The 15,919-nt window shown below is 41.8% G+C and overlaps 1 protein-coding gene across 7 annotated transcripts in view; it reads left to right on the forward strand.

Annotated features, from left to right (window-relative positions):
- CACNA1D (calcium voltage-gated channel subunit alpha1 D) overlaps positions 1 to 15,919 on the forward strand; it is a 360,797-nt gene that overhangs the window by 262,400 nt on the left and 82,478 nt on the right. For all 7 annotated transcript variants that reach the window (XM_020970566.2, XM_078152054.1, XM_078152055.1 and 4 more), the window contains 7 exons: positions 4 to 133; positions 3,864 to 3,923; positions 7,018 to 7,124; positions 9,001 to 9,088; positions 9,724 to 9,831; positions 10,451 to 10,503; positions 13,102 to 13,248. In XM_020970566.2, coding sequence (XP_020826225.1) covers positions 4 to 133; positions 3,864 to 3,923; positions 7,018 to 7,124; positions 9,001 to 9,088; positions 9,724 to 9,831; positions 10,451 to 10,503; positions 13,102 to 13,248 — 693 coding nt within the window. The remainder of the gene's footprint in view (positions 1 to 3; positions 134 to 3,863; positions 3,924 to 7,017; positions 7,125 to 9,000; positions 9,089 to 9,723; positions 9,832 to 10,450; positions 10,504 to 13,101; positions 13,249 to 15,919) is intronic.

The following is a 15,919-nucleotide window of genomic DNA, read 5'->3' on the forward strand; positions in this document are numbered from 1 at the left end:
CAGAATTCGAGTGGGCTGCCATAGACTTATCAATCACCACATCTTTACCAACCTCATCCTTGTCTTCATCATGCTCAGCAGCGCTTCCCTTGCCGCTGAAGACCCCATCCGAAGTCACTCCTTCCGGAATATCGTAAGCCAGCAAGTTTGTGGACTAACTCTTATACGTTCGAACCAGGGGGCTTCCAGCCTGGTGTCATTTCCTGTTGATTTGTCCAGACTATGTGGGGTTGTTTCAGTATAGGGACACTAAAACAATTTGTGTTAAATTTTTATGCACTCTTTTGATATAGATGAATTAAAATATGTTTGAGATTTGTAGTGTTATTTAAATGTAACCTTTATGCTAATTGGAACTAGCGGTTTTGCAAATTATTATTTAGAGCTCAGAGGGAAAACCTGAATTCATGATTTAATTTTCCCAAATGATTAGGTTATTTTGGGAAACCTTTTATACCTTAAATTATTTATATTTAATCTTATGCCATGTCACATAAAAGTTGGGAGTGGATGACACAAATGTACCATCAAGTTTGCATTTTATGAACTTCTATAAAAGTTTCTTTTTCAACTTGTCATTTTGAATTAGCCAAGTCCTGCTTTCCCAAATCATGAATTTTCTAGGCCCCTTGCCTTCTCTTTCTTTCTCCCCATTCCTGATTCCAGCCTTTTGATAAGCCCTCTTTAAGCCTTTCAGACCACAGAGGTTGACAGCATGCGTTTCATTCAGTTCAGTGTGTTCTGTGCCAAGAAGCCTTATTGTAGGTTGTCCATGGAGCTGCAGTCTTGCTGTGGCTCTCCAGGTCTCTGAGCTCCGTTGGGCGCCATTGACATGGGGTGGGGGGCAGCACATTGACTCTACTAGGAAATGAGGACTTTAGGCTCTTCCTGTTGAAGGTGAAGATCCATTCTACAACTAGTCATTCCCAAGGGAATCAGGCCCTGGGGCTTTAGATTTTCTGTCTGTAGTCTCTTTTCTTCCACTGCAGGGAGTGTTCCTTATACATTTGGGTTATGCTAGAACACCAAGAACTGGTGTGCCATTGGTACTTTTTTTTTATGTGCTGGGAAAGAACTTTGTAGTAGAAATCATTCCTGCCCTGATTCATCCTTCTTTAGATTTTCAGTTGAGCCAAGACTTTGAATACATACACACACACCTCCTCATATAAAAGAGGTGTGTGTATACAGTCTATTTTATAACCCATCACCCATCCTCTTCCCACTTTGCACTGAACACCCCCACCACTAGTCTTATGTTTCCCTTTCTGGTTTTCATGAAAATAGACACCTACGCTGGTCATAGTATCATGGGGTCCTCACCATTCTGCCCTGGTTGGTGCTTGTTCTAATACATCTGATTCTTAGCAATTTGGAGTTAGAACAGGCTTCAGAGCAATGTTGCCCCTGAGCCCACAGTCAAGAACACTGTGACTAGGTAACATTTTTCTGGCTATCCCAACAATCCTGGTTTTGATATTTGGGATATTATCCGGTTTACCAGACTCATAGGATACCCTGTCTGCTGTGAGGGAGAGAAAAGGCACTTTAAAAAAAAAAAGAACAAGTATTGTACATTGTCATTGATGTAAAGGTCATGGGCTTGAGCCTGATTATACTTTATCATATAGAAGAATTGTAGTGTTTAGAGAAAATTCTTTTGAGCCCTATTTATTCATATAAAACACATGAACAAGGGGGCAGCCAGATGGCGCAGTGGATAGAGCACTGACCCTGGAGTCAGGAGGACCTGAGTTCCAATTTGGACCCAGATACATGATACTTACTAGGTATGTGACCCTGGGCAAGTCGCTTAACCCTGATTGCATCGCCAAAAAAAACCAAACAAACAAAAAAACAAACCCTAATTAAATAAATGGCCTCTGTGCCCACATCTAGTGTGGACAAAAGAGTGTCGTGTTTGCCACACTGACCAGACTCCAGCCTTTCGAGGGGGACGGTGGGAAGCTTGGGGAGTCCCATGGAATGCTGTGCAGCCGTCCTCTCAAGCTGCCCTTAGGGAACGTTTTTCCTGTCTGCTGACTTGCTTGGCTCTTTGGGTCTTAACCACTCCTGTGGATGCACTTTTTAAAAAACTTGTGAAGTATCTCAGTGAATGAAAGGGTAGAAAATGGAGCTGAACTGGAATTGAATCCGAGAGCTCCAGGAATCCTCATCCTCAGGAGTTTCAGCTCCAGCTAGTCACAAACCCTTTTTCTTGGCCATCCCCATTCTGCTTGAGCCGATCACAGCCCTGATGCAGGCAGCAAAAGGGGGTCCTGGGGAAAGACATGCAGGTACACTTAAATGTACCTTCTGTGGCCTGACCCATAAGGAAACAAGCTCCCAATTGTCTAAGGGAATTTAAAAAACTCAGTGTCAGCTTGACACTTAACTAGCCACGTAACCCTAGGCAAGTCACTTGACACTATTGCCTAATGAAAAAAAAAAAAAAAGAAATACAAAAACCCAAAAAACTACACTTCCTTAAAAGAAAAAAAAATGGGCAGCTAGGTGGCGCAGTGGATAGAGCACCGGCCCTGAAGTCAAGAGGACCTGAGTTCAAATGTGACCTCAGACCAAATACTTGACACTTACTAGCTGTGTGACCTCAGGCAAGTCACTAATTGCCTAAACAAACAAACAAACAAACAAAACCCAGTGTCAGGAATGTGACTGGTTAAAGAAAAAGCAAACTCCTTCTTCTTGCCTTCCCACCCTTTCCCCCCCTCCCCAACTCCCATGGTCGGCTCCTCTTATTGAAAATCTTGCTTTAAACATTGGCCTTTGCTTTGTTTTAACACAAACAATAAGGAGCTGCCCCAGAGTTTGATCATAATATACATTTTTTAATTTAATGTGACCCTGCTGTACAAAGTGAACACATTTCTTGTGTCAAGGAAACAGCATTGAACTGGCAAACTAGGAGACTCAGTTTCTCATCACAACAGATTTGTCTTGTGACTTTTGGCAAGCCGTATCACTCCTCAGTTACAACTCTGTGTTGTAGCAGGGTTGGAGAACATGATCTTTAATGCCCTGGTAGCTCTGTGATTTTCTGGGATTGGTGGACCAAGGAATTCATAAAATTCCCCATGGGCAAATAAGAAATATTTAGATTCTTGGGTATTTGAAGATTTTCTGATCTTGTGTGTTGTTGAATGCAGGAGCTTTCTTGGGTCCTAAAGGGTTTCCATATCTTACTACAAGAATACAGGAATGGTCGCCAACTGAAGGAATAGGTTTCCCATTCCTTGCTTCCATTATAGCCTTAGGAGGAGCAGAAAACACAGACAGGGCTGCCAGCCTTCAGCCAGTAGATATGTCTGCATCATTTGTCTCTCTTCCTAATGGAACAGCTGCGCTAGACAATGTTACTCCCTTGCAGTCTGCCATCTCCTGGTCAGCGAGGCCAGTGAGGGAACCCCTTCGTCCTTAGCTGGCCCTGTCAGAGAGCAGGGTAATGAGGAGGGTAGTTATTCCAGGGAGACCTTACAACCCCAGCCCATTTGTGAGGTTCGCTTGTTGTGGGAAGCCAAGAACAAAGGGGAAAGTTGAGGTCTTCCTCGAGGTAGCACTATCATTTGTTTGCTTTGCTCTAGCAGGCTGAACCCAGTGAGGGCTGGAGCATCATGCTCCAGTCTCAAACCTGCTTAGAAGAGACGGATAAGGATGAGCATTTTGCCCATGAGCATGTTCACCCGCGTGCTCCCAAGACCAAATGGCTCTTAGCTTTGGAGTCTTACTGACGACTTCGTGGTCAGGGGCTGGGTGGTGTGTGAAGGGGCTGCATGGGGTGTTCTGTGACTCTCAGTCTGATTCCAGCCTGTTTTCCTCACTCTGCCGCCTGTTGTACCTTGCAGATACTGGGTTACTTTGACTATGCTTTCACAGCCATCTTTACTGTCGAAATCCTGTTAAAGGTAATGGCGTTTTCATCGGTCTTTGCATGTGCTAAAGCAGCTTTCGCAATAATAGCTTCAATTTTGTGCTTGCTTTCCAGATGCTAGGTTACGCAGATTATGTCTTCACTGGTACTTTTGCATTTGAGATCGTTTTGAAGGTAACAGGTTTACCCAGCCGTGTGTTTAGAGGACACTTATTCCTGGGTGTCACCTGCCCAGGAAGGACGCTTGAAGTGTTTTGCTCTGTTTGGGGTTTTGTTTTTTGTCTTCTCTGCTAATGCTAAGCTTTTTTTTTTTTAGTCCCAGAACATATTCTGTAACAATTTCTATTTGTTTTTGTTTTATTTTTTGGAATTTTGAATGCATGTAGGAGCTACTTTGCTTTATGATATTAATGAGATCATTCATTTTGCTCCTTTAAAAAATTATACTGTGTGGGGCAGCTAGGTGGCACAGTGGATAGAGCACCGGCCCTGGATTCAGGAGGACCTGAGTTCAAATCCGGCCTCAGACACTTAACACTTATTAGCTGTGTGACACTGGGCAAGTCACTTAACCCCATTGCCTAGACCAAAAAAAAAAAAACATTGTACTGTGTCAGTTGCTGATATATAATTCACTGTGTGTGAGCTTTCTTCTACTTCGCTCTGACATGTAAAGGAAAACATCTTCTTTTAAGGAGGGAGCATTTCATTTCTCATTTCTCTTTTTGGATTATATTTTCGGAGACTTAAAATAGTAAACTGCTATTTTCTTGCAACAGGATTTGCAAGATAACTTGGGTTTATTGATGTGTTAATATATTCTGCATCTGTTTTAAATATGGGCTCATTTAAAAAACCATCAAGAAGTAAACATACATAAGACAACTTAAATGTCTGGCCTTTGCATGACTGAAAAGTTGGCAGTGCCCCATAGAGTTTGTGTACTGATTGTGAGGGACACCCTCGAGGGAGTACACACAGGTCCCTTTTGACTTCCAGTGGAAAACTGGGAGTCGTCCATGACCCACTGGACAGCAGGCAGCACATCGTTAAGCACAGGGCAATGTGCTATTGGGAGCTGGTTTGAAATGTGTCTCATGCCTGCTTCCAGCTCCACACAGTGCAGGCTTTCCATAAGGAGCTGAGCCTCAGGCAAGTGGACCCCTGGGTGCTGGAGCCTTTCTTCCTCCATGAGAATCAGTAAACAAACTGTGCAGTTCTGAGTCTTAACCAGTTCATGCTTGACAAAGCCATTTTGGTCTCTTTTGTGTGTATCCCTTTAAAAGTATATTATGTATTTATATGAAATCATATTGATAACTTGGGCTGTTTACAAGATGACTTGTAAAATAGAACTTGGTTCTGTGCCACAGTGCGCTGGTTGGGGGAGAATGTATTTTATGGTATTGCATGTGTTCACACTCTTCTGTGAGGGTCTGAATCCCTTTCCCCACCTTACTTTGGATAATCTAATGAGCCCATAACATCTTTCTACAAAGACGTGGAATCTAGCAGTCCATTAGGTTCGTCATTCAGAGTGACAATAGTGGTTATATATACTTGGAGATGAAAATGTGAAGTGTTTGGGAAAGTGAGCCTAATGTGTACTAATCCACATTTTACTCTGGAAATTGTTTTTAAATAAGACACTGAAGTTAACTTCTTTCCCCCATAATTTGCCTCTTTAATCTCAGCATTGAAGATTGAAAAACTCCAATTAATCCATTTTTTCTATATGACAAATTTTTTAGTTATCATGTAAACACAGTTACTCTGTGCTCATTTGACCAGGTTATTTTTAAAACTGCCATAGTTCGTCAGTTCTTTCACAATGACTTGAAATGTAGATGTCTACACCTAGTTCCTGACAGCAAAGTGAAATAGAACAAGTCAGTGACCCACTACCGTATCCCAGCTAGAGCTCCTTTCTGAGGCGAGAGAGCAGTCTATTAGGATGGAGCACTGTACTTGCTTTCTTTGTCTGGAACTCTGGCATCCATGTAAATGTGTATGCTCTGTGGTCAGTGTACTCACTCGACTACTTTTCTTTGTAGGAAATTTCACTATTTATTCCTCAAAAATATCTGTCTTCTTCAATACTCTGTTGAAATTGAACAAGAATTAAAAAGCTATCTTGGTCTGTGGAACTCTATGTTGGATAGGTGTCTCGTCAAGGAATACCAAGGGGCCAATAGCCAAGGAAGGCTCTGACTGGTTACCTTCCAAATATGCTGCTTCTATATTAATTCAAGCCCTCTTTTCTGGGCACTTGGTGACCATCAGACTTATCCTTACTCTTGGCTTGGGTTAGATATCATGCTGGAGTTATTTTCATAGTCAAGCTCTTGTGATTGGTACTAGTACTAGTATCTAGATCGATACAGTACTAGTCAGATTATGGAACAAGGAGGGTTTTGAACATGTATGTGGGAGTGTGTTCATACCCAGCTGATATACAGGTTATGACTTTAAAGTCATGAGACCGGTTTTCATGTGTGGTATATAAAACCTGTTTTATTAGAGTCAAACAGCATATATGAATGTCCTTGATTGTGGGAGTAAGGGAGGGGGTGGTTTTAAGGCCATGAGAGATTTCTAAGGATTTTGAGAAAGGTGATGCAGTTTTCTTATGGATGTGGAACTAGTGGCCAACAGTGAAATTCAGGACCAGCTTTCTTTCTCCTTCCCTAAGAGAAACTTGAGACTTTGCAGTTATTTATTAGTCTCTCAGGGGTCACTGACACCCAGTACCCTCATGTTTTGGTGGACCATCTGTGCAAGTGGGACAACAAAAATAGACAAAATGTCATCTCTCAAGAGGAACGCTATTCACAAATGTCAAATAAGGCCACTAATGAGAATTTAATCAACTGTAGTTGGAGACACAAATTGTTTCTTTTAAAAATTTTTAGTTGTACCTTAACTATTCATGTGCCCATATTCTTTCAATCTAAAGATGTCAGTTAAGCAGCTCCTCACTTCCTTTGGTTTTATATCATCTTCACCATGTAAATAATGTTCACTAGATGATACGTGCATATCCTCCTTAGGGGTCTTGTAAACAGCTCAAGCGGAGGTGCCACTGGAGAAGGAGGGAAACATTAAATTACTTATAATTCTCTTTGTAGATGACAACCTTTGGAGCATTCCTTCACAAAGGGGCATTCTGTAGGAACTACTTCAACTTGCTAGATATGCTGGTTGTGGGTGTGTCTCTGGTATCATTTGGGATCCAGTAAGTAACCCAGTCAAATCTCTGTTTGTGTATGTATGCGTGTGAATGTGTGCATGCACACATGTATACCCACAGTCACTTTAGAGGTTGAGACATTGTGCCCTTCTTAATATTTTGGAAATGCTAAAGTTTGCAGAGGTAGGGTGAGGGAGATAGTCCAGTTCCATAAGTAGGTATCCATGAAATTTTGGGATCGATAATTCTTGATGACAGCCTTTAAGTATCCAATTTCTCAATTTGTTTGGCAATGACTCATGTTTCCTCATATTACTCCTTGCCTTCTCTTGATTCTATTCCTGCATATTAGTTGATGGCTTCTGTGGAGTTAGGTTTACCCCCAGGAGTCCTTAACTGGCTGATTGGGAAGTCTGACCTGGTGGATTACAAGGCATCATCCACCATCATGTCTTCTTTGTCTATAGGCATTTTCAGTAGAGAGGAGCATGTGCCTTAAAAGCCATTGCCAGGTATCTTTTTCTGTACCTGGGGGTGTTTGAAGCAGGAAGGAGGGGTATGTCTGGAGATCTTCAGCCAACTCTCTTCAGTGCTTGAAACAGCCATGAAGCCCAGGGTAGAAATCACATGGCCTTCAGCCACATCATCTTCCTGCCAAAAATACCTATGGCCTTGAAGTACCTATTTACTAGCCTGATGATTAACATTCCTTCTCCTGCTCATGATCCCAAGGAACCAAGTAAATAGGAAGTATGTCCTTCTTCTTAGAGATTGAGAGCTTCTGTCTTGTAGACTCTAAACCAGAGGTGGGGAACCTGCTGCCTTGAGGCCTCCTGTGGCTTTCGAGATCCTCAAGGGCAGCCCTTTGACTGAATCCAAACTTCACAGAACAAATACCCATAATAAAAGGATTTTGAGAAAGGTGATGAAGGTTTCTTATGGAGGTGGAGCCAGTGGCCAACAGTGAAATTCAGGACCAGCTTTCTTTCTCCTTCCCTAATGAGAAAGCTGCTTTGGGACTTTGCAGTTATTTATTAGTCTCTCAGGGGTCACTGACACCCAGTACCCTCACATTTTGGTGGACTACCTATGTAAGTGAGGTCCTTAATCCCACAATCTTCAATAAAAGGATTTGTTGTGTGAAGTTTGGATTCAATCGAAAGACCACACTTGAGGACCTAGAGGGCCACATATGGTCTCTAGTTCCCCACCCCTGCTCTAAACAGTTTTAAAATTTAGATCCTCATCATTGTGTGTTTTAGGTGATGCTAGTCTCTTCCAGTACTATAGGCTCAAAGAAATGAATTTTAATGACTGTAGAGTGAATGCTGACCAATACCACATTGAGGGAAGAAAAATATCAATTGAGGGGGTGGGGGTTTATTTAACTTTACTTTTTCAATGAACAGAAACCTATTTTCTCTCCCAGAACAACATCAAATTCATGAATTATGTTCACTCTATTATAATGAAAGGTTAAATGAACACAGTTCAGAAATGTTCAAGTGCTTCTGGATTTTCCAGGAATCTTTGTTTAGCTGGGACATAGAGACCCACCAGAAATGTTACCAGGTTGCGCTGTTATACCAGGCTATTTTCCTGCCTTGCCTGTTGTCCTAGAGATTATAGCAGTGAACCAATACCTAGTATAAGCCTAAAAGAATACAATGTCTTGATGGGATAAGTCATATTTTGGGGAGTTTTATTCAGTTTTTTACCCTTCTTTTCTTAGCAGTGCCTGGAACATAGTAGGCACTTTAAAATGGTAGTTGACTGACTAACTGGCCTTGAGCAAATGAAATAGTGCCAACTTTTGTCTGTCTATAAAGGGTCTTTTACAAATGAGTCACCTCCATGGCAACAAATGGAAACAAATGAATGACATTAGACCGATCATGCTTCTCATTTGTCTTTTCTCTAGATCAAGTGCTATCTCTGTTGTGAAGATTTTGAGAGTCTTAAGAGTCCTGAGGCCTCTCAGGGCCATCAACAGAGCAAAAGGACTTAAGGTTCTTATTCATATCCTCTTAAAATGTGTGATTCTTTGTCATTTCTTACCCTCATGTTCCTGGCTGAGCCAGGAGTGGTGTTAATTCCCATTGACTTTAAAGTAAGCTATACTAATGCTAGTGATCTAATTCAGTTTCTCTCCAGATAAACCCTCTTTGCTAGTGGCATTCCCTTTGTGTAAGTGAGATGCTTTGCAGGAAGATAAGGAAAAACACATTTACCACAAGTTGTTGGCACAGTGCTGCCTAGTTTGAGTCTGTAGTGTCAATTAGATAGTCTTGAAAATGAACGACAGGTGAAAACTGGGAAAAGCATATAAAAGTTTCATAAATATCAAAATATCTGCCAAGTTTTAGCCCAGAAATAAATAATAATAGCTGTCCACTATAAACTACTTTAATCTGATCACATATTTTATATACCTAATCTCATTGGACCCTCTGTTATCTCCATTTTACTTGTGAGGAAAGAGCTATCAAAGATAGCATTCAAACACAACTTTCTCTTCTCTCTTAAACCCTGTGTCCCTCTGAATACGTCATGCTTGCACAAAGTCAGGCTTTAGATAATGGACCGAAATATCAAAGCAAAACATCCATGTTCTTTTCTGTTGTCCCTTCTCTTCTCTCACCAGCATGTGGTTCAGTGTGTCTTTGTTGCTATTCGAACCATAGGCAACATCATGATTGTCACTACCCTGCTGCAGTTCATGTTTGCCTGCATTGGTGTCCAGCTGTTTAAGGTAGGCTTGGGGATAGATCCTCAGAGTTGGAAGGAATGGATAAATAAATCAATAAATAAGCACGGAAGCACTTGGGCACTGAGCATGGCGGATACGCAGAAAAAAGCAAGATGGGCCCTTCTCTCACACTCACACTAATTGGGGAGCCAACACTTTAAGGAAAGTTTAGCTGAATTACATTTGGTGAGGGTAAGATGTTCTGAGGGTGCAGTAGTGGGCTGGATGCCAAGCGCCCTAGATACGTGGTTAAGGTGACAGTACGAGGGATAGTTGTTAAGGCCTAGTGGTTCTCCATCTCATCAGAGGGAATGGGGTTATTGACACCCATCTCTTCTAAGTTCTATGGCCCATCAGGAGGCTTGGGCTAAAGGAGAAGGTGGTAAGAGTATTTCCTGAGGCCACTTTATCTAGGATGAGTTCAGGGATGTGCCAGGGGGAGGGGGAAGACAAGAAACAATAGGACATCCTCGGTAGTAGTAGCTCTCCCTGCCTCTCAGTTAAGCTGGATTGGTTTTGAGATAGAGAGAGTAAGGAGTGGGCAAGGTGCCTCTGGTGATGGTCAGACCCTCATTTTGTAGCTTTTCAAGGGGCTACATTTTCCTGTTTTCTTTACATTTAGGGGAAGTTCTACCGGTGCACAGATGAAGCCAAAAGTAACCCTGAAGAATGCAGGTGAGCATCTGATGGGACTGGAACCTTAGGGGGAAGAGGGAGAGAGAGTCTGAGGACAGCTTCAAAGACCTGTCTAGACACTGACAACCCCCTAAGGGGGTTTGGCTGAACAGTCTCATTCACTGGACAAGCTGTCCAGTGTTGCTGCTCACAGTGGGATGAATTTGCACTAGCTCTAGTAGATGTCATTTATCTGTCATTGAGGTAGACTAAAATCTTTCACTATATTAAGGATTCTTAACCTTGGGTTTGTGGACTTGTTTTTTCATATTTTGATAACTCCTTCAATAGAATTGGTTTCCTTTGTAATCCTGTGTATGGTGTTGTGTTTTATGCAGTAAAAAACTTGTTTCGGAGAAGGGGCCCATTCTTAGGCTTCAGCAGACAGTTGCCCTAGGAGTCCAAGACAAAAAACAGGGAAGAACCTCTTTAAGGCTTTAGATTCTCTTGAAGTATTTCCTCTAATTTCAGGAAGCATTTGAATAAGTCAAGCCAGCAAGTATATTAAGTGCTTATGGTGCTCTAGAAGTTAAATGAAAGACATTCCCTGCCCTCAAGGAGCTTACATTACAAAAGAAGAAGACAGTACTTAAGAGAAAGCTGGAAAAAGGAAGGGAGGGGGAAGAGAGGGGGAGAAAGTTCAAGAGAGAGAAAGGGAGAGAACAGTTTGGACAGTCCAGAGTCAAGTCCAAAGAGGACCAGGGAATGAACACGGCTGGCCTGGGCACTTTCCTTAAAAGAGAGGTTCTGAGAGGAGCTGTCCAGTCAGAAGAAAGGGCCAAAGGGAGCAGAGTTACCATGGAGAAGGGGGGGGGGGACCCCAGAGAGGAATGAAGCAGAAGCTTTTCTGACAGTTCCCCAGCTTTCCCAAACTCTTCCTTTGTTCCGCCATCTCTCTGGTAGGCACTTGTGTGTTCTCCAGGGTGCAGGAGAGGCAAGGAGGAATTCTATATGTTCAGCTTGGGGTAAATTTTCAGTTGTGCAGAGTTGTAGGGGGAAAAGACCAACCGCTGGCTAATGCTTGGGCGCTCCCTGTGCATCATCATACCCTCCTATTCTCTGTAGTCACATCCAATTTACTCACTCCTTTGTTCACTCTTTTTTAAAAAAATTTTTGTTGTGTTATATACTTAACAGAGATCTACAAACATGAACATTTAAGTTTGCAAAGACTCAAAAAGAGTGTATATGTAGTACTCTGAAATTCTTATGTGGAGTCTGTGAAGTGTCATTTAAATTTAACACAAGTAAGGGAGTCTTATGACTGTGTCCCTTTGTGAAATCCTTTCTCTTTCTTTTCAGTGAAGAGTTCTTTCATGTGCTAATAGAGCTTTCACTAGAAAAGGGAGAGGGGTATATTACTAGGGCAAAGTGAACCTTCCAAAGGGATCTGGTATGAGAACAAAAAGTAGATCACCATATTACAGGATTCATTTTACATTTCAGTTAATCAACAAACATTTTATCGTGAGGTAGAGTACAGATATCTTCCTTTATTTAGGCTTTTGACTCAGAAATGTCTTCCTCCTTCAGTTCCAGAGCTTGAATAGAGGAGGATGACTCTGAATTCCATCCTGACTTTGTAGAGATGCCAAAGTAAACAAGGAACATTTAATAGAGGACTTAGGTGAGGGTTTTCAAAGTAACCTCTTTTGGAGGAAAACCATTGGTAAAATATTCAGTTTCCTCCTTCATGAGAACAGAATCTGGGTGAGGCTTTGTTGTGGTCTTTGCAGCAGCTAGTTGATGGTAGTTGTGCTGTTGAGGCCAAAGCTAAATGTTCCTTAATTGCTCAGCCCCAGTCTGCCTCTGCATAGCAGTCAGCTCATACAAGTGTGCCATTGGCCTGCAGGGTGCTAAATAAGCATGGGGATGGCTGAGCCAGACCCATCCCCACCACTCAGAGCACCCATCCTCCTGATTCTGCATCAAGTAGTGTTCTTATCTGTGCCTCTTGTTTTTCAGGTGTTTTTGCTTCTCAAGAGCAAGTACTGTTTCTTATTCTTTTTGTTTACCCTACATTGCTTTATTTTATTCTTTATTGCATAGTATACGCATATCCATAAATGTGAAATGTTTATGTTATGGTGGTTTTTGATTTGGTTTGGTTTCCATTTTGAGAGTGGGGGCTAAAAAGTACTGCCAGAAAACTTGGAAGTCATTGGATCTTAGATTTAGGGTTGGAAGTCATCCAGCCATCCAGTCTCAGCTCATTTTCCAGATGAATCATACTAAGAGCTAACATTTGTATAGGTGTTTTATATAGGGGATCTCATTTGTGATTTACCACAACGCTGTGAGGTAGATGTTATTATCTGTGTTTTGTAAGTGGAGAAATAGACCCAAAGAGGCAAAATGACCTCAAGTTCAAAAGCTATTGAGACCAGGCCTTAGAACCATAGTGTAAAACAGATACTTATATAGATGTCAGAGCTGCTCTAGAAAGGAACAGGAGAGGTAGGCCAGAGGATGGCCTCAACTCTATGGGCTGGTTAAGGAGAATGGGAACAGGGGATAAAAAGTTCCACATTTAATATGGTCTTTACCTTTCACAAGTGGATTCATGAAGATTGCTGTTTGGTTTTTGTCTTCCTGTAGGGGACTCTTTATCCTTTACAAAGATGGGGATGTTAATAGCCCAATGGTTCGGGAGAGAGTTTGGCAGAATAGTGATTTCAACTTTGACAATGTCCTTTCAGCTATGATGGCTCTTTTCACGGTCTCCACATTTGAAGGATGGCCTGCGTAAGTATTGATTGACATGTTGCTTCTTCTGTAAATTGGTCCCAGGATCCATACTTATCCATTTAAAAATTTTTCCTGAACTCAGCCGCCTGCCCCTCCCTCTACCTCCCTTTACTGGAAAGAATTGCCTCTGTTTTTTCACTTCCATTGCTGGCCTTCTTCCAGGATATTCTGGAGGTCTTTATCTGTAGGACAAGGATTTTTTGGCCCTTTAGAACCTAAGACATAAGGTAGAAAATGTAGGTATTAAGAGGTCCATCTGTTGGTACAGTGCTAGTAGTGCTCTAGCAATAAGATCAGAAGATGAAATTGAGGGAATAACCAAGGGCAAAGAGAAAATAAAATAAACACTTTTTGCAGATGATAGGATGGTTTACTTGGAAAACAGTACAGTCAATTAAAAAATTAATTGAAAAATTAATAACTTTATCCAAGTTTCAGGATGTGAAACAAATAATCATCAAATTTTCTATATATTGCCAACAAAACCCCCCAGAGACAGAAAGAGAAATTCCATTAAAAACTACATAATATGTGAATATGTGGAAATCTACCTACCAAGACACATAAAAACTATAGAAACACAACCACAATATACTCCTTACAGAAATAAGGACAGATATAAATAATCAGAGAAATATTAATTGCTCATGTGTAGGCTGAGCCAATTTAATAAAATAGTAGTACTGCCAACATGTATTTACTTATTCAATGCCATGCCAATCAAACTACCAAAAGATTACTTGCTAGAGCTAGTAGAAAAATAATGAGATTCCTATGGAGGAACAAAAGGTCAAGAATGTCAAAAAAAAACCATGAAGAAAGGGGGAAGGCAGCTGGCCACACAGGGCCACATCCAAGCCAAGGAGCCTCCTGCAGATTCTTCTGTCCTGATGAAGACGCAGAGACAGACGCTGACCAGTGAAGCGCATTGGGCACGCAGCGTCCAGAAGCACAAGAACAGGTAGCAGGGTGTGACGAGCACAGAAACCCCGACGATTCCAGTGATAAAAACTGCTCGGCCATAAAAAAGAGATGTATCTGTTGCCACCTCTGCTTCTCAGGCTTCTAGGACCCAATCCTCCTAGGAAGAAGGATATGTGAGAGACATCTGGAAAGATGTCCAAGCTGCTGCTTTGTTCATCCCTGACAGTAAAGATGTTGGCATTTCCTAGAGAGAGCCTCAGTCACGTCCCATATGTCTGGGGCCAGTTTGCTTTCTCAAAGGCAAGGCTCTCTGTTTTTCCTCGTGTGCCTTCACACGGTGACTGCCCTGTACACTGCACTGAACCAGGTACCCTGTGCTGGGCCACGTACCCTGTGCTGGGCCACGTACCCTGTGCTGGGCCATGTACACTGTGCTGTGTCAGGCACGCTGTTTGACCACCTGAGCAGAGTGCTTGTCTCACCAGTTGAATTGGAGATAAGTACTGAGGAAGTAGTTGTGGTGGAGAAAGGAATAGCAACTACTAGGCCTTTTGGGGAGAGGGGACCCATGGATCCATACGTTTTCACACCTACATTTATTGCTTGCTGTCTTGGGTTTTGAAAAGCACCTCTCTAATGACAAATGAGGGCCAGGACTTCCCTGCTATTAATTTCTGACCAGTAGCCCAGGGCAGCAACTGCCAACCTCAGGGAGCCTTTTGTTAGTCCAGAGTCACAGTGCTCGTCCCCCATCACATCCCTTCCTCCTCACACACTCTCACATATGTGGGCTACATGACACTTTTTAAAATTAAAATTGTGGTTGAAGAATTCTGTGGAACTCTGTAGTCCATTGAAGACAGATTGGCATGTCACCAGATACTGTGGGGCAGGAGAAAGAGCCGAAGAGCTTAGGTAGAATCCTGGCTTTCCTAGTTAGTGTCTGTATGATCTTTGGCAAGTCACTTAACCTCATTGGACCTCAGTTTTCCTTATTCATAAAATGAGGGCACTGGACTAGATGTTCTCTGAGGAATCTTCTGGCTCTAAACTCTGACCCACGATCAGATATTTACTTAGAACCTCAGAAATGCAAGATGCCGTAGTAGGCATTTGTGAGAGACAAAGTAATGGAAATTCCAGTCCTTCTCCCCAGCCAGTTTCCAGTCTACTTGGAGAGACAAGACACACTCAAAATAAATAAAAAAATAAAGGAATGGGTGAACAAATTATCATATGTTAATAGAGTATTACCATGCCACAAGAAAGCACGAATGTGAAGGATTCAGAGAAAACAAGGAAGAAATTGGGAAGAATTTATTAAGTCATGCAAAGTAAAGTGAGAACTGAGAAAAAATACTTATTCAGTAGCCATGATAATGAGAAGGAAAACAACTCCAAAAAACTTGAGAACTTGTATTTGTGCCAAGACCGATACTAGCTCCAGAAAACTGCCTCTTGGCAGAGAGAGGATAGACGAGAGGCGCAAAATGAGATGTCCAATTTCAGACATTGTCAACGAATGCATTCATCTGGCTTGACCATCCTTGTTTGCTGCAAGATAGGGCTTTTTTAGGGATGGGAGGAAGAGTTAGATGTGAAAAGAAAGAAATGAGTCTCAATGGAAACTTTTAAAATACACAGAATAGAGAAGTTCAAAAGACAAGTTGGAACAAGTATGTTAAATTGCATATGCACTTAATAAAAACTATGTGTTAGAAGTTGATAGTTTCCTATATAATCC

The sequence above is a fragment of the Phascolarctos cinereus genome, unplaced genomic scaffold, assembly GCF_003287225.1.
Source record: "Phascolarctos cinereus isolate Bilbo 61053 unplaced genomic scaffold, phaCin_HiC Scaffold_4;HRSCAF=312, whole genome shotgun sequence".
Classification (NCBI taxonomy): Eukaryota; Metazoa; Chordata; class Mammalia; order Diprotodontia; family Phascolarctidae; genus Phascolarctos; species Phascolarctos cinereus.